This window comes from Thamnophis sirtalis, unplaced genomic scaffold (genome assembly GCF_051295495.1).
Source record: "Thamnophis sirtalis isolate CommonGarterSnake01/CBP01778 unplaced genomic scaffold, rThaSir2_p1.2 scaffold_4, whole genome shotgun sequence".
NCBI lineage: Eukaryota > Metazoa > Chordata > Lepidosauria > Squamata > Natricidae > Thamnophis > Thamnophis sirtalis.
In genome coordinates, this window is record NW_028261384.1 from 103191263 (window position 1) to 103210091 (window position 18829).

At 39.6% G+C, this 18829-nt stretch overlaps 1 protein-coding gene and 1 long non-coding RNA gene across 5 annotated transcripts in view; both read right to left on the reverse strand.

Moving 5' to 3' along the window:
- Positions 1–9331, reverse strand: part of PPP1R9B (protein phosphatase 1 regulatory subunit 9B) — a 79940-nt gene extending 70609 nt beyond the window's left edge. For 3 of the 4 annotated variants that reach the window (XR_001313285.2, XR_001313286.2, XM_014061668.2), the window contains exon 1: positions 7529–9330. Coding sequence is in view for 2 of the 4 variants with exons in the window: in XM_014061668.2 (XP_013917143.2) it covers positions 7529–8971 (1443 nt within the window). In the remaining 2 variants the exon portion in view is untranslated. Of the gene's footprint in view, positions 1–7528 lie in introns of all 4 variants that reach the window. The other variant, XM_087713624.1, reaches the window with a different exon arrangement.
- Positions 9332–12849: 3518 nt separating this feature from the next.
- Positions 12850–18223, reverse strand: LOC148046009 (uncharacterized). The gene is made up of 3 exons (XR_015696264.1): positions 18058–18223; positions 17877–17969; positions 12850–14235 (listed from the first exon to the last, which is right to left on the reverse strand). It is a non-coding gene; the product is annotated as an uncharacterized LOC148046009 (long non-coding RNA).
- Between the last annotated feature and the right edge of the window lie 606 nt (positions 18224–18829).

The window sequence follows — 18829 nt, forward strand, 5'->3', positions numbered from 1 at the left end:
TAATTGACGTAACATCATGTGACCACGTGATTGCCATTTGTATGTTTCACCAATAAGGTTAACAGAAAAAGGGGAAATAAAATCGTAAATTGCAGTCATGTAATGTTTCTGTTAGCAACCACAATTACTGCTTAGTAATTGTGCCCTGAGCAACAAAATTGCCCGTCCAAATTGGGGTTGTTAAGCACAGACTACTTATATTTGGGTTCAAGGTTTCCAGCAATTAAATATTGCAAAAAGTTAAAAATTGGAGGAAAAACAAGGACGTCCAAAAGCAGGCCCAATCTAAAGCTATGAGACCTAAAATTTAGTTTCAAGATGGGAGCTGTAAACAATGCATTTCTTTTTGATAGGTGAACATAATATGAAGTTTCATCTAGAACTCAAAAACAAAAGTACTAGTGACTCTTCTTATGCCAGGAATGAAATCACAAAAGTAGTAAGTGTCCATTTTATCCTGGATTCCATTCTACCTTCACTGAATGTCCCAGGTAGGTACAGGAATATTATCTCCTTATATTTTCTGTACATTGTGCATCCATTCACATTTATGCATCAAATAAATGTCTTCCTTCCTTGCCTTTTTTTTTTTTTTTGAACCAAGAAAGACCAAACTTCTTGGAGGAATTCTTTCAGTTTCTTGTCATTACCGTTACACTTCAACCTAAATTTTAATTAGAAATGAAAATACATGCATTTAGCACACCCCCAAATGATCACTAGATTGGCTACAATGCTACATATAGCAATTTTCTTCTGTCAAGTGTGTTTGTTTTTCATTTTAATTGGATCTCAAATATGGTAGGCCTTGACTTATGATCATAATTGAGCCCAAAATGTCCATTACTATGCAAGACAGTTCTTCCCCTCTTTACGACCTTTCTTGCCACAATTGTTAAGTGAATTACTGCACATTAACTTTGTAACATGATTGTTAATTGGCTTCCCTCTTGATTTTGCTCGTGAGAAGGTTGCAAAAGATGATCACATGACCACAGGACACTGCACCCTGTCATGAATTTATCAGTTGCCATGTGTCTGAATTTTAATCACATGCCCATGGGGATGCTGCAATGGTCGTAAATGTGAAAAATAGTCATAAATTCCTTTTTTAGTGCCAAACATTAACTTCAAAGAGTCACTAAATGAATGGTTCGCAGTCAAGGCCTCCCTATCTAGCAAAGAGCAAGTTTCTCTTTTGGTATGAAATTAATGCTAGTTTACGATTTTAATAGGCCTTTACATAGTTTCAATTTATAAGCCAGTCCTGACAGCAGTGGGGTACTGATAAAAAAAGGATTAAGTAATCCCATTTTTAATGAGCAAGATGTTGCATTAGGAATAGCGAGATATCAGTTCAAATCCATCCTCAGCTTTAGGCCATCCATTAGCTACATTCACACAACATATTTAACTAGGTTCATTAAGACCTAGTAGTGCACCTACATTATATCCTTTTTTTGTGGCTCAATTCAACATATTGTACAACTGTACTCAATTGGATTACATCTGAATGGCTGAATTGACCATTATAAGCGTGTTATATAAATTCTCACTTTGACACCGTAAGCCAGTTGTGGGAAGGGGAGAAAACACTACTATGTACACCACTTTGAGTTCCTGGAGAAAGATGGATATACATTTAATAAAAATGAATAAATAGGAAGAACTATTCCCTTTCAAATTCTAACTTCGTTTATATACTGAATAAACTCCTACTTTGCTTGATAATAGTTGATAATATTCCTTCCATCCATACTGCACTATCCACATTCCCCCGCCCACTGAGTGGGAATTCATTTGGTTGATGCTAGGACTGCATTTCCTGGAGATACGTCCTTTCATTCCTTGTTGATACCTGTGAGAGTAACAGAATTTGTCCATGATTCACAGATAGGTTATGGCATGGTAATCTGTTTTTTTATTAGTTCAGGATTGCTTGTGGTCCCAATATCAATGAAGTTTGCAGCATTTGAATCAAGCCACATACTGTATGTCCAGTACATAGTTCATGCACAATTGTGCATTTGTACTCCAGAAATCCAGCGGATTGCCAGTTTGAATTTAAAAGTTTCCCTCTGCCAGGTATAATCTTTCCCCTAGTCATAATAAACAATAGCTTCAAGTCTCCCATTTACTTAGGATTGTCTCCCCTTTTGGGCTGATATACTTGTAGAATTCAATGCCAAAAATGACATAAGGATGGGCAGCATCTTAGATGGCTTGAAAAGGCATGTAAAACATTTGTAACTAGAATCATCATATGCAGCAGCAATGTACATTTATACATTTGGATGGTGGAGCCACATAACAGTGCAAATAATACTTCATCCATGACCATAACTGGGACTAGAATTTCTGGGCTAAGTGAGTCATGCTCAATTTTATGACCCTTTTGCCACCATTGTTAAGAGAATCACTGTAGCTGCTAAGTGAATCATTTGGTCATTAAGCAAATCTGGCTTCCCCCATTGACCCGGCTTATTGGAAGCCGGTTGAGAAGTCACAAATGGCAATCACAGAACCTGGGTTGCTGCAACATCATAAATGCATGCTGGTTGCCAAGCACCCAAATTTTGATCACATGACTGTGAGAATGCTGCAAAGGTAATAAATGTGAGGACTGATCGTAAGCCACTTTTTTCGGTGCCATTGTAACTTCGAATGGCTGCTAAATGAATGGCTGTAAGTCGAGGATTGGTATTACCTATATGCTTTATTTGGTAGCAGCCTGTAGACCAGGGATGTCAAACTCAATTTCATTGAGAGCCGTATCAGGATTGTGTTTGATCTCAGCAGGCCGGGGGGAGGGAGCGTGGGGCACGACCATAGTGGGCGTGACACAGAACTCTTCTCAGGGGCATGTGTGGCGGCCTAGGTCTAAGGCAGAACTTCCCTGAGATCCTCCCTCATTAAAATCTCCTTCGTTTTCTTCTTTTTCCTTCCCTCTTCATTCTCTTTTCTTCTTCCTTCCTCTCTTTCCTTCTGTTTCCTTCCTTGCTCTCTTCCCATCTTCCCTTCTTTTTTCTTTGTCTTTCCTCTTTCCCTTCTCCTTTTCTGTCCCTTCTTGGATGCTCAAATGCAAAAGGGGAGACGTTTCTCCTTTTGTTTTGTTTTCAGTTTGTTTTGATAGTCCTCTGCCAGCAAAAATGTGCAGCCCACTCAAGCTCCATTTTCACTAGCGGCACCAGGGGCCGGTCCTTTGCTGTTTCCAGGCCAGCCTCACAGGCAAGATCTAAGAGCCCCATGGGGCAGATCCCCAGGCCTTGAGTTTGACACCCCAGCTCTAGATAATCACTATTGTAAACAAGGAGCTATGCATGATTTGTTCTGAATCAACTGCATTTTATTTTTTATATTCTTGTACAGCACTCTAAATTCTACCCCATGCAGATTGTCCAAATTAAGCTACATCTTGGATGAGATTACATAGTTCTGTGTACATTATATGCTGACCTTTGATTTAAAGTAAATGGCAAGTGAGGGAAAGGTGAAAGGGAGCAATAGTCAGTGAGTCCTCTTCCCCTAGGGTCTGTCCTTGTAACCTAGAATTGATGCTAAATGTTAGACAGTAGCTGGCAAATGGAGCATGAAAGGCTGCCACTCTTATTATAGGGCCAGCCTTTGATTTCACATATCACGATTCAGTTCCATGGGATTTGGGTCATATGTAATGGAGATTGGCAAGTACCCCTGGCAGCTTTACCCAGAATGAAAAGAAGGAAGTGTGCTTGAACACTGCTTTTTGCTCTGATACTTTGCTGTCATCTACAACAATCTGCCAGTTGACATGGTTGCATCACCCTCCCCAATGCTATTGAAACAAATAGAAAGACAGGATGCACACTGATTGAATATGTAAAAAGTAGAACCATTACTAACCTTGTCCTCAAATCACTCCCTCCTCCTTAGGCCCATATTTAGCTGCATGGCAGAAAGATTCTAACATCATCAAGTGTTTGGAGCAGCATAGAACAGAACAAAGAATATGCTAGCATATTCTAAGGGTTTGGGATCACATACTTTGTTTCTGAATAGACTTCTCCATGTAGCGAAGTCCATCCACAAACAGACCAACCTATATGTATATAAGGTTGACAGCCTTCCATCCCTCCAAAGTGGGTAAAATGTGGATCCAAATTATTGGGAGCAATATGCTGACACTGTAAATGGCTGAGGGAGAACTGTAAATAAGTCTATTTACAGTATATAAGTCTAAGTACTATTGCTACACAGCAAGAGTGGATCAAGGACCAGCATATTTGACAATCTAAGATAGTCTCGCCTAAGAGAAATGCTCATTTCTCTTATATCTCATTGAGATATAAAAATTAAAGACTACTAAATTGGTGGCCATCTATTTCCAGCTAAAAACCTCCAATGGGCAATGACAGGAGACCATCATTATTCAAAGTAGGCTGTTTCACTGCTTTAACAGCTTTAATCATTAGGAAATTCTTCCTAATACTCAGTCTGAACTCTTTAATTTCAGTCTGTTGGTCTCTTATTTTATTCTCAGTTTCAACAAAGAATTGGGCAATTTCTACCTGGATGTAAATGTCTTTCAAATATTTATAGACTGCTACCGTATCTTCCTTTAGTTTTCTTTTTTACAAGCTAGTATTTTGTAAAATTGTGATAGCACAAAACAAATCAGATATAACTTTTAATATAGGGTCTCTTCATATAATTTGGAAAAATTCTTTCCAACCTCCAATATTTCACATGCTTAACATCACAACCTTCCAGAGTCACTACAGGAAAGACAAATGTCATCAAGCAGCCTGGTGTTGGCAGTCCTCAATTTTCTACAGCAAGGGTCCCTAAAAGTTTTGTGCTATTTGGAACACTTGTCCATTCACAAAATGGCTGCAATAGAAGAATATAACCAGTTATAAAGCACTGATTTACAAGCATGTTACTTACCATCACTCTCTACCCACATCATGCAAAATGCTCCCACCTATGCCTGATTTTATTTTTTGTATACAAGGAGATATATCTCTAAGTAATGAATTACATTCAACCCTTAGAAAATCTAGAGATATTTTTGAAATTAACATGATACTGATGTTGGATAAGAATACTTTGCTTTGTAGTATGCCAACTTTCCCCCTTTTTTAAAAAATCTTACTTTAAAAATTATATGTAATTTAATGTAAGTTATTGGGGCTGTGAATGGGTGCCAAGAAAGATGTATTCCGAAACTAAAGTTCATAATGGCCAGCTTTTATTATTCAAACATGTTGAACTACAACTGCTCAACCTTCTTGACTAATAGGCTCACATATGGAATCCATTTTTGTTCTGCATCCCCTGGAAACTTGAATGGATTTATTGTTCACAAAAGCTTGCATGTCAGATATGTCCCTTCTTCCATGACAGTCACAAAACAATAAACAACAAAATATCTTTCAAATATCCAATATTTGTGCCACCTCTAACTGAGAAACATTCGACTTTTTCAGGGTGCTTATACTGACAGGAGACAAGTTACCTTTGGCAGTGAAGTACTTAATTCATGCCCATTTCTAACTTGCAGAAAGTTAACTCCCAACTTCCAGATTCTTATCTCTAACTTATCTATATATATTGTCCAGATTGTGCTAACCTATGGCATGTTTTAATGATGGTGACATAGTGCCCTAGTTCACATAATTTCTGGATAAATAAATCACATTTTGATTTGTTAGTTACTAAAGTTTATGTGAATCCAGTAACTGGATTCACATAATACGCTAGACTAGGCCAATATGATGTTGGATAATTGGTATTTCAGCATGTTTTGGGAACCCAATCATTATCTTAGTGTATTACATGAAATAGACCATCCACAATGATCCAGCATAGTTTATTTGGGCACTACATGTTGTACACATTTGTATTGCATTAACCTGGGTTTAAGGATTAACATAATTAGTACACCCGGTCTTGTATAAATCTTACCATAATAAAATTGAATCATGATTTACAAATTACAGTCACTCAGTTCATCACACTGAGCTGAAATCAAACAAACCTTATTATGGCCTCCTGCTTTGTATAAACCTGAGCAATCTCACCTTAGATTCCATCAAAAGTTATATCCCTGCATGTACTATTTTTGGATGGGAGTCCATTTTTCTCTCAATTCAATTGCCTTTTCCTGTGTAAAAGCAAAAGCCCACCCATCTCTGATTTACCTTGGCAAAATGGGTCTTACAGTGTCAAATGAAATCCAGTTCGATCTGGGAAATTATGTCTGGTATGCCTTTTATTCTTCCAATTTATTTGGCTTGGGGTGGGATGTAGCTAATCGAAGAGTCCACGGGGGGAAGGAGAGGGGGGAAACAGATTACAATGGTGCATGTTCCTTGATTTGTGTCAGTGACTTAATCCCACCACTACACAGAGAGGGGGGGAGGGAGAGGGAGAAGGAGAGAGAGGTGGATAGCTCCAACACAGTAGATGAAATGTGAGAAACTGAGATTTCACATCAAATGTGTTATTCTTATTACCAGCAGCCTGCTGCAAACTGGTCCATTTATATACCTTCCCTACTTCACTGTTTCATAAAAGCCATGCAAAAAAATAGATGAAGAACTGTGTTTGTCTTCCCATTCTCCTTTGTAAAATCAAGTCTCTTCAGCATCTCTAAGTCTGATGGATTGTCAAACAAGAAAATGCTGTTTGAAGTCACCATCCCTTCCCTGCTTCTCCTATTCCTGGTTTTTGCACATAAAACAGAGAGGGGGGGGGACATTGTTGAGATCCATGATGGCACTTTCAGTCATGACATTAGTACATTTTTTCTAAAATCACCTTTGTTGATATATAACCTACAAAGGCAATTCACTAATTCAGTTCTTAACTCAAGTGAAAGGCTAATCCCATCAAAAGTATCCCTGTTCCATTACCTCTAGGATAGAAGAGTTTTACATTTTCTCTTCAAAATTTAAATGTACAAACAAAACCCAATATAAACACTCTCCTAACAAGCTTTAATGAATTAAGGGGACATTTGTTTTAAGTGTTGAAAAATCAAGGCCTTACAAGAATAGGCATCAGTGAGGAGCAGGTGAAAAGGTCCTCTTTGCCTAGGAGATGTAGGCCTTTCCAAAATTAAGAAGTAAACCTATAACTTGGAGCTATTTCAGATAGAAGATGGAGATTTACACATCTGAAAGATCCTCCCTGCAAAAATCTCCCTTGCACAAACTTCCCCATCTAGAGAAGTGCACCAGAGAGAATCTGTGGTTTTAAAATGTCTTCTGGATAGGCTAGTTCCTTTCATACAGAGAACTGTACTTAATGAATGAACAGCAATCCTATATGAAAAAGGAATCTTCCCAATTTTCTTTATTTAGATATCTTGAATAGGTTTACTGTAGTTAGAAAATAAGTTTTTAGTCCCAATTGCTATTTTGTGAAAACTAGGCCCCAGAGCAGATCATTGGATCTTTCATGTTGATAATAACAACCATGTCCAAGGACCACCAGACTTCCCAGAATCCAGATGTCACAATAAATACTAGATTCAAAGGCCTACCTGTATTGGGGCTGTGCTGAAGTGGATCTTGCGATTAGGGGCAGCTTCATCCTCTTCTGACAGCCCAGGGATCTCGACACAGCTAGATTCCGGTGCATACAGTCCATCACCATCCTCGTCTTCATCCAGCCCACTCCCTCCCGAATCCTCCCCCAGTCCACTGTAGGCACTAATGTCCACCAGGTCAGCCTCAGAGAAGTCCTCCTTCTTAGACTCATCACCCAGGTCATTCTCCTCTGGTCCCTCAGCCTTGGCCACTTCCTCACAGTAAGTGTCTGCCAATGGGCCTGGAGTTTCTAGGTATCTTTCACCCCCCAGCTGGCCATTTTCCAAGGCCGCATGCACTGTGACCTCAGCCTGAATCACCTCTGCCCTGAGAGGGTCAGAACCCTTAGAGGCCTTGCTGTTCTCATCTGCCACTGCTGCTGCCGCCACTGCCACCTCAGCTGCCTCAAACTCCTGTTCAGAGTCTCCACTCTCTTCCACTTCCACAGGCTTGATCTTGCGCACTTCTTGGACCTTCTGAGGACGTAGCCCCATGTTAGAGTCTTTATCTCCTGGCTTTGCTGCTACTGAACCCCCGGGCACCAGCTTGTTTTGGGCTTTGTCAGTCTCGGGCAACCTTGCTCTCACTTGGGGCGCAGCCCCATCACTATTCCTGTTTTCCACCTTGGCACCTCCTTCTGGAGCCTGGAGGAAAACCCTGGACCTTTTGCTAACAATTTTGGAGTTGAGGGGCCCAACTTTGCCAGGGGCTTTATGGAGGTTATTCCTCAGGTCAGCTTTCTCAAAGACAGCACTGAGTTGGCTTACAGTGGGAGACACAGCCTCTGTGTCTAGCTTGTCCAGGGATTCTGTGCTGCCGTTGAACCTCACCACCACATCCAACTTCCGGTCTTGGAAGCCAGCTCTCTCTTTCCTCAGAAGCAGTTTGTTGGTGGTCTCCTTCTCCTGGAGACTTCTCTCGAAGATCTTCCGTGTCTCCTGGAGCTTGGACAATGGCTTATCTGTTTTGGAGTCAAACCGGCTCACCCTCTCGGATACGCTGGTGCCCAGTTTCAGCAATGCACTATGGTCTACATTCTCGTTCAGGCTGCTGGCCCGGGGCAAGGACAACCGGACCGGCTTCTCCTTCATCTTGGCCAGATCAACTGCTCCCTCCCCTGGTGGCGGCGCAGTGCCCATTTGCAGGAACATATTTTTGATCCGATGGACATTGGACCCATATTTCTTGTTCCTGGCTTTCTTGGCCTCCTCACTGTCAGCTTGGCCCAAGGCATCCTTGGAGGCTTTCAGAGCTTGGATGCCAGCTTCGTAGGCATTCCGGTGAGGCGAGGCACTCCTCAGGCTGCCTCCAGCCCCATTGCCACCGGTGGTGCTGCTGCCCCCACTGCTGCTGCTGCCGCTGCCGCCAGAAGTATTATGGGACTCAGTCTTCATCATGGTTCACCAAATCTTCTGGTGTCGCTGACACCACATAGCCTCAGGCTTCCTCCTCCCCCCGGGGCCACGCTGCCTCCTCTTCCTCCTTCACCTCCAGCAGCCGCAATAGAATCACATCGCGAGAACCCGAAAGGGGCAAGGCAGCACGGCACGCCGCTTCTCCTCTACCAGGCGGCGCTCATTGTGTGTCAAGGAAAAAAATGTGGTCAACCGGCGGCGGGGGCGGCGGGGAGAACCGAATCCAAGGAGCTTCTGACACACGGCGGTGGCAGCGGGAAGGCAGGTCCTCCGAAGGGTCTGGATTAGCTGAGGCCCATTGCAGCCGGCTCGTCGGATGTGTTACACCTCCCCTTCATCCCCCTCCCTCCTCCGCCTCCTCTTCCTCTCCCTCCTTGTCGCTTTCGCTCGCTCGCTTTTTGCAGCGCGATGACGGAGACCAAACCCTTCTGCAAACGCCACAGCCTGTCGCTCCTTAAAAAAAAAAAGTGGAGGGTGGGGGGAGAGCAGAAGGGGGAAATGAAGAGAAAGAGGAGGAAAAAAAACCCCTCTGGGTCTTAAAGTGATCACACTCCTTGCACCTCCCTCGTTTTCTGCTATGGCAGGAAAGGAAGCCAAAAAAAAAAAAGGGCAGCGACGCGTTCTTCCTCTCTTTTTCTCCGCCCCCCCAACCCCCCGTTGCTTTCTCTTTACCGAATAAGCGAAAATGAGTCCATCAATCCAATTGTTAAGAGGAAGGAAGAGACGCGGTGGGGAGGGAACCTCGGCTAACGCCAGCTTTTGGATTTACCTCGCCGATGAATAATTAAAAAATAATAATAATCATGACAATGTAATCCAATCCCTTCCGCGTGTCGTCTGTTTCACGCCTTACTGGCGTTGTGGGGGGGGGAGCGGTTTAAGCCCTCGTGTCTACGCACACATATGCACCCACCTCACGTGTCCTTGCTCCAAAATTGGATTAGCCGTGGACGCCTCTTCCCAGACATTGGCCCACCCTGATATTTTCCAGCTCTTTGGGGGCAGTGTTGTCTCCGAATCGCGGGTGGTGACACTGATGCTGTTGGGGGATTCACCTCCATTTTAAGGCTGAGTTGTCTTATTGAATCTGTAGAAAGGGGACACTATCTAACCCTTCCACAGGGAGTGTCTAACCCTTGGCCCATGGGGTTCATGCAGCCTTGGACAGCTAATAATGTGGCCCCACGAGATCAGAAATTTATTATGATGTGATTTGCATAGGTTAACTATGTTATATATCTGGCACAAGACAATTCCTCTTCACCCAATGTGGCCTACGGAAGCCAAAAGGTTGAACACCCAAAAGGTCCACAAAGATTGTTTATATTCATACAGTCCTTTTAATCTGGATAGACATGAATAATCCATTTGCTGGGTCCCACAATACACTTAAGTTGTGCAAAGCAGCTGCCAACATGTTAACTGAACATAGCCAAAACCTCTGCCCAACACAATGAATTTATTTGGGCCTATGAAAAAAAGAAGTACATAAATAACCACTACTATTTTCTAGTAAAATCTTTTTTGACTCTTATAAAGGCATTGCAACCATGTCTGTGTATTTTACTAGCATCTTTGTCTTGGCCAAATGTAATTGTTTATGCTCTCTTTACACTATTACAAAGTGTGCTTGGATAAATAACCAATTTTGTTGTATTTAAGTGCAATGACAATAAAGATTATACTTAAATACAGAGCATTTAAGTATTGTAAGTGAGCTTACAAATGGAATATATGGGGAGTGGGGGTGGAGTGGAAAGTGTTTTATGACTATGCTTATAGAAAAAAAAAATCCAGTCAGTATATTTAACTCCAATGAGAAGGTTCTAAGTTTATAAAACAGGAAAGGCCTGAACATTGATGCTACTGCTGAATATGGGCACACAGAATGAATATCACCTACCTCAACAATACTTTCTGCATTGAGAACTCCAGAAAATAAATTACAAATCTTTTCCTGGTGTCATTGTTAGTCTGTATGCATAAACTAGCATTTGCTCAATTTCTTCATTTGATAAAAGAAAATGTACAGTAGGATGGTCTGATAATCCTTAGCAGTTATTCAAAATATTATTGTTAATGAAGCTATAAATTAGAATTTTCCATATTAAAATATGAAGCAAAAGCATTCAGTACAATATCCTGTGCTTTCAGGAATAATTATGATTGATAGTGAAATGAACATGTTCTGAATTAGGAATAAAAACAGAATCAGGCCAAGAGATTATCTAGGTTCCAACCTGTCAAGAGTGACTGGCAATGGGATTCCTAAAAGTTTTTTTTTCAACTAGAGGTGCTGATTTTGTCATACGTAGTGCATAACTGACATGATGCATCCACCCTTGTACTGATTTAACCTTAATGTAAAGTGGGGTAGGGTGAGGCATATGTAAGTGAGTGCTGAGAACAATACATTTAGCCAGCTGTCAAGTGTTTGACCTACAAGACTGATATGGAGAAGTGAATATGATGAAGCAAGCTGTGCACCCCAAGTGAACCTGTTTAGTTCAAACTCACATCTTAATGTGTGACCTACTAGTCAGGCTAACCATGAATCTAGTACACTTCTGAAAGAGTGGTAAATTCATGTAAAAATAGTGTAAGAGGTAGCACAAAAAATGGAGCCCCAAATGAAGCAGGACGCAATGATAATGAACAAGCTCTGTTCTCAACTAGTGTTGCTGGCAGTGAGTTCAATTCTGACTTCATTGCTAGCAGCATGGGGGGGAGACATCATTAGATGGCTATGTGGCACACAGAATAGTGGCTGACCTGCACATAGTAATTACAAGATTATAAGTATAAGTATAATCTTTATTGTCATTGTACTTAAATACAGCGAAATTAGTTATCACTATAGCCTCTATCCCTGCCAAAAATCATGTAGATAAAGCAAAATCTATCCCCAAAATAATAAAAACAGTATAGTTGTGTACAATTTCTCTCTGGCAAAAACAATGGAAAGCTGAAACTGATCCAACAGTAACAAAATGAACAAAACAACACAAAATATGGCTCCTTTTTTTTAGTTTTAATCAACTTATATATGTTGGGACTAGCTTGCTTGAAAAAGACCACTAAACCTATATTTATAAGAGCCAATTCAGAACTTGCAAACTATTAGAAAAGTGCTAGATAAGCATTGTCCATTCTCTTTTATAATCCAAGACTACCTGTCATGGAAGGGATTTCCTAGGAATTAGATGGGAAGGGGCATATCTGAAGCAGAACGTATCTTTGTCAGAACATATCTATGGCAAAAATTATATTGGGAAAATAGGAAAATTCTGTTTTAAATCTGGAGTAACTGAACATGACTCTAACTGAAGAGATGCCAGTGTAGCTGGTAGTGAGTATAAAATGAAGATAATATTATGATGATATGGCATTAAAAACAGTTACCAAGATACCATGTATTTGCCATAGTCAGGGGAAAATGAGGAAAGGCCCAAACCTATGAGAAAAATGTAGTATTATCTATAAACTTCTGAACAGCACCTTAATTGCTTTCTAACATTTTGATTATTGATTCATTAATTAATTCATAGAGTCGTTCATTAATTCTCATCAACAAACCTGTAAGATGGCAACAAAGAGGACTGCTGCTGGCCTATCATCAATTTTTGTGATGAAGTGATACCATCGATGAAGTTCTTTTATTTTACTCCTAAAGGCTACAACCAGATGACCATTCTAAAATTATTCATTTCCTAGTACAGAGACCGCAAAGCAGAATAATCACAAGGATGTTCATATGGCAATAGGTATTTACAAAAGAAACCTTAGCAAACAAACATGGATAATGTCCTTTTTTAATGTAGTATTTTTTATTAACAGTGTATTTAAGATTTTTTGTGGCTATACATTTTCCAATTACATTGAAGCATACATAGTATGTTTTGGAAGAGCTACTACCAATATTCTTTTGATTTCCTTAGTATATGTAGCAGAGTTTTTCAATCTCAGGAACTTTATGATATGTGGACTTCAACTGACAGAATTCCCAAACCAAGAAATTCTGAGAATTGAAGTTAACACATCTGAAACTTGCCAAATTTGAAAAGCACTGATCACTGCCATGATATTTTTTTTATTGCGAATTTAGGCTGGAGACATGGTGCTCATTTTTGGCTTGTTATAAGTATAGCTGGATTACATCTACTTTTACACTTTCCTGGGAATATTACTAATATTACAGAAATTACATATAAGATCTAAATTAGTCCTCGTAACCATTTAGAAGAATCCACAGCTTCTTTTTTTCAGCTGAAATGTGTCATCGGTGAACAATGATACAAAATGAGGAAAAGACAGCCTTTGAACTAATGCAGTGTAAGTAAAATTGCCTTACATGGATACAGATTTCTAGTAGTTTAGCAATGGCTTCTTTCAGGGTAGCTTTTCAACTCCCTAATCTAACCTGTAGTCCTGATCTTTCCAAACAGATTCCCATCTGAATGGTAACCTGAACCAGCTCTGTTTAGTTCCCTAGGTTATCTGATTGGCCATATGCTAGGTTTTGCACCCTTTCCACTTCATTGCCCTTTCGCATATTATTCAGTAGCGAATTTAGTTTGCCAATTTCCTAACACTGCATCCATAAGGCGGCCTTTTGCTTAGTGTGATAAATGAACTTTCCCATAATGGCTAAACATTCTATTTGAGCTAAGCCATTATAAGTTGTAAAAAAAAAAAGTTAACATTGTGAACTTAATATGAACCCAACCTTATTGGACTTGCTGTACCTCCATTACAAATACATTAACAAATGCATATTGGTTGCACTGACAAAGTGCTTGGTTTCCTCAAAAGTTTTCATGTTATGCTCTTTCTGGGAGTTCCTGCCTAACCACAAATGTTTCATATCTGTCAGTCCTCCTATAGATCACACCCATTTATCATCATGCATGTGGAGAATGAAATCCATAGATAGACATAAGTAACTGGCCACATCAGGGGAACATCCTAGTTGCAAAAGAGGCTGCTTTAGAAGGGGAGGAGGGAAGGCATTAATGCATTACTTTCAGGGATCACATGTAGGTTAAGCTTCTTGGTTAGGCACACCCTCTTCACAAGCTGAATACCATGTGCTTTGTTGCCACTCTGCTTGACACATGGCTATGGCCTTTGGGTCTCTGTTGAGACAAGCAAGTAAAGAAAATACTTACTGAGGCTCAAAGAAGGACCGAACATCAAGAAGATATTTTGAGCCTTAGCTCATCCAAGGTCATATCCTGTTCTTGAGCCTAGGTTTGGGAGGAAAGGAAGGGTAAAGAGAGAGAGACAGGGAAGGAAGATGAAAAGGGGGAGCACCAGGACCCTGAGGAGCAGGAGGCAGACTTCCTTTTTATGTTTATGGTTTCCTTCATGCATACATGCCAGAAAAAAAATCTTATTCTAGCTTCTTCATTGTGCTCCTCAGTTCAAACATTTCCTTCAATCATTCCAACAAGAGATCTTGTGGAGGAACTCATGATTGCGAATTATTTTCATCCCAGGAAAAGGCTAGAATTTCTGGAAATGTGGAGGCGGTGTGATGCTTCTAGATGACTCCTGTAACAAAGGGGAAATCCTCTGCATATGACCGGAAGCTCTTTCAAATCCTCAGTTTGAATCCTGAAATCTGAAGTTCAGAAAATTTACCCTGATGCTAATGGATGTGAAAATTGAAAGGGTAGCAAATACAGCTTTCATAACTTGGAAAATTTCTTTTCAATCTAAAGATTTCAAATTATATTCCTCCATTATATATCCCATTCTTTCCTTTTAGCAAAGTTCACTTTCACTTTATTACCACACTTTCCTTTCAACTGAGATTCTTTGTTTACATCAAAACCTATTCAAAAAGCAGAAGGGTGAGTGGGAGAGGCAATCAAAGCAGCAGCCTAAAGTTAGCTTCTTCCAACCTGCACCTTTTAAACAGTAGAAGCTATGACTTTGTTATCCTCAGATGAATTTGCAGTGATGGCATTTGTTTTTCAACCAATCCATAAAGTAGTATTCTGAGGGAAACTGCCTTTAAAAAAGGACATTCAAAGTGAGTTAAGCCCTAATGTTTCACCATCCTAATAAATTCTTGCATTAAACAGGAACTCTGAAAGAGGAAGTGAAAACCACTGATGCTTTTACTGCAGTCTCTTCTGCTACTACTAGTCTCAATGTAACTAATTGTACAAGGAATCTGAAGACATACGACAGAAGAAGCATCTAGAGATGTTTTACTTTTTCCATATCAAAGGGAATAAAGACCTTATTCTGAATTCTGGAACTCAACATTTAAAATTTGTGGGCTCTGTTAATTAGGAATGATTTCTGGTATTCTTTCCAGCCTATAAAGATACAGGAAAGGATTTTTATTTATTTATTTTTCCATTGTCTACATCCTGATCTGATTTGTTTTCATATTTGAACTTTCTTTTGCTGGCTTTTTCCATCCACAATCATCACCATGCATACCTCAATTTTGGTCTTATTCTGTCCATTTTTCAGAGAATTATCCTGATGACAGAATTCAGAAGCCCTTTGCCCAATTTCTAACATTTTCTTGGACTGAGGAGAATTTTTTTAAAATAGCCCTTTTATTTTAAGCTGTGGACAAATCATTTAAGCTCTCCCTACTTTAGCCCTACCCACTAACAAAATCTGGTGAAACAGCAAACTCAAAAACCTTACTGCCTATGGATATTCTTAGTCATCTAAGTCATGGGTGTCCCAAAGGTTCTTTTTCAAGAGGCAACTGGACTTTCTTGTTTTTTCTTTGAAGTCATTTCGCTTTTCATCCAAGAAGCGTCAAGAATCCAGAGCTGAAGACATTTCTTGTATGAGAACCGAAACATCTTCAAAGGAAAACCAGAAAGTCCAGTTGCTTCTTAAAAAAGCACCCTTGGGGGAAAATACCTTATCTTTTCTCCAAGCCATGGCTGCTGATCAGGCTTATGAGTATTCTTTGTAGCAATGGAATAGATGAAGCTCAGAATAACAGAGTTAGAAGGGACCTTAGAGGTCTTCTAGTCCAATCCTGTGCTCAAGCAGGAAATCCTATAATATTTCAGACAAATGGTTATCCAATTTCTTCTTAAAAACCTAAAAATATGTTAGAGCACGCACAACTTCTGGAGGCAAGTCATTCCAGTGATTAATTGTTCTAACTTATCCTTACTTCTAGGTTGGTTCTCTCTTTGATTAGTTTCCATCCATTGCTTCTTGTTCTGCCTTCAAATGCTTTGGCAAATAGGTTGACCTTCTTTTCTTTGTGGCAACCCTAAGATATTGGAACATGCTATCATATCACCTCTATTCCTTCTTTTCATTAAGCTGTACCCAATTACTGCAACTGTTCTTTGTATGTTTTATCCTCCAGTCTCCTAATCATCTTTGTTGCTCTTCTCTGCACTCTTTCTAGAGTCTCAACATCTTCTATATTGTGGTAATCAAACCTGGATGCAATATTCCAAATCATTATAAAGTAGTATTAACACTTCACATGATCTTCATTCTATCCCTCTATTAATTCAGCCTAGGATTGCATTGGCTTTTCTAGCAGATGCAGCACGCTGTTGACTCGTCTTTAAGAGATTGTCCACTAGGACTCCAACATCCCTCTCGCAGTTACTACCTTTGAGCCAGGTATCACATATTCTATTCCTGTGCATTTGGTTTTTCTTGCCTAAATGTATGTCATTCAGTAGGTGTCATTCAATAAGTGTCACTCAGTAGGTGAAATGTGGCCTGTCACTAGCGAGACTTACATATCACAAAATCTGATTGATTTATTAGTTGTCCAGCTAAAATAGGCTCTGTGGTTTGGTTCTAGATTTCATCATTTTCCTACTAATGTCTCAGTCTTCTAGCATCATCCAGCCACTATTGATGCAATGTAATTTCTGTCTTCATTGCTGTTATAATTATCCAAAGGCACCTGGAGGGACACTGTTCAATGATACATTAGGGTTAGCCTTAGAATATTGCGATTTGGATCCAGCTATAGTAGCTTATAAACCACAGCTTTATAGTGCAATGTGTAACATTTTCATATCCCCACCTAATCTACTTTAAAAGATTGTACAGGTGAAAGACTGGTAAAGCAAAAATGATGGGCTGTGTCAGTAGCTCCAATATCACTGACCTTCTAACTCCTCTCAGTTATTTTATCTACAAAATTAGCCAGCAACTAGTAGAGTGCAGGATTTGTGTGTGTTTTCCAGTAAACTCCAACTATCATGACCTAGTGGTGCCAAACATTAGTAGAAACCACGAGGAAGATAAAAAGCCTGAAAAAAAATCCTTAATGGCGGGTGGATTTGTCTTATCATATTAGTTTCTACTAATGTTTAACAGAAGGAATAATCTTGGCTACAAATTCAACTATTGAGGAATTTCCAGAGACCAGTTCTCTTCTGGGACGCTGGAAAATGATTACCTCTCATTGTTGTTCATCTTTGCTAACAGTGGTGATCATTAAGCACTGGATTCCAACTTCCATAGCTGTCATCTGACATATCTGGTAATCAGAACATTGGGGAGGCTTTGCTGGCTGGAAATCTTGGAATTTGTAGTTTCATCACAACTTGTGGACCCAACGTTGGCCAAGGCTGCTTAAGAGAGTCATGAGCTAAATGGACAAAATCAGCTTCCAAAGTCTTGATACTTCCTGTACTAGTTCATGGAACTGACAACTCTGGATCTTCATCAAGCAAACACATTCTGAGTGCAGAAGGGTAAGTTTCCTTCTCCACAAAACCTACAAAACATTCTGAATCCGGGAGAGGGAAGCATGAAATACAGAAGGGCATTAATATCTAATTGTCTGTATTTTTCAAGAAAAAATCCTATGTTATTTTTAACTCAAAATTCCATTTCTTGGACCCGTGATCACAATCATTCTCACCTGGCTGAATGTTCAGTTCTGGATTGTAGGTGATCAGTAAGTCAGTAGGTGTGTAGGTCATCAATAGGTTGTTTCTCCATGAAGCTTCCAAATCTGCAATATGAGTTAGGATTTGTGTGTATTAATCCAGGTCTGAATTAGAATGATGTTGAATGAAGGTTCAGAAAAGATATCCACCTACCTCTGCCATCAAACTGGCTGTTTCACCACTGTCTTCTCTAGGAGTCCAATTTGGCTGAAGGAGATTTCACCTCTATATCTTCCAGAGTAATAGGACTGCTACAAGGAGAAACATTTCAGGATGTGGTAGGAAAGAGTGGCATCAAAGAGTTGAGTCAGCTGTGATTCATAACAGCTCCCCTTCTCTTCCACCCACCGTGGGATTTGCAGTAAAAAGGGGGGATAAGATTTAAGAGCAAGATCTTGCTGATTACAATTACATGATGACTGGTTTCCAGCATAGTTTGAAAAGACTAGGGGTGTGAGACTCTGTTTTCACTGACATTTATCTCCTGATATATTTTCTATAGTGGTATTTTCAGACAGAGTTGAAATGAAAACTAGGAAAATATTGCTTTTTTAAAAAAAAATCAAACTTTAAAACCAAAATGAACATACCAATAGTTGGCCTTAGAACATTTTATTTTCTATTTTAATTTTTATTTCTTTTTTTTTATTCAGTGTTGTAGCAGCATAAATGCTAATATCAGCAACATCCACAATATTAAATATACTTTATAAGAAAGATGAAGTGATGAAATATTGAGTGGATTTCAAATGTAAATAAATTTTAAAATGTCTTATGATAAAAAAAAAATTACTAAGCACATCAAGGATAAAAATGAAACCAATTATAACATTTCAAATGTAATGCAATATCCTCCTGTATACAGGTTATCCTTGATTTACAACAGTTCATTTACTTTAGTGACCCTTCTAAATTACAACAGCAA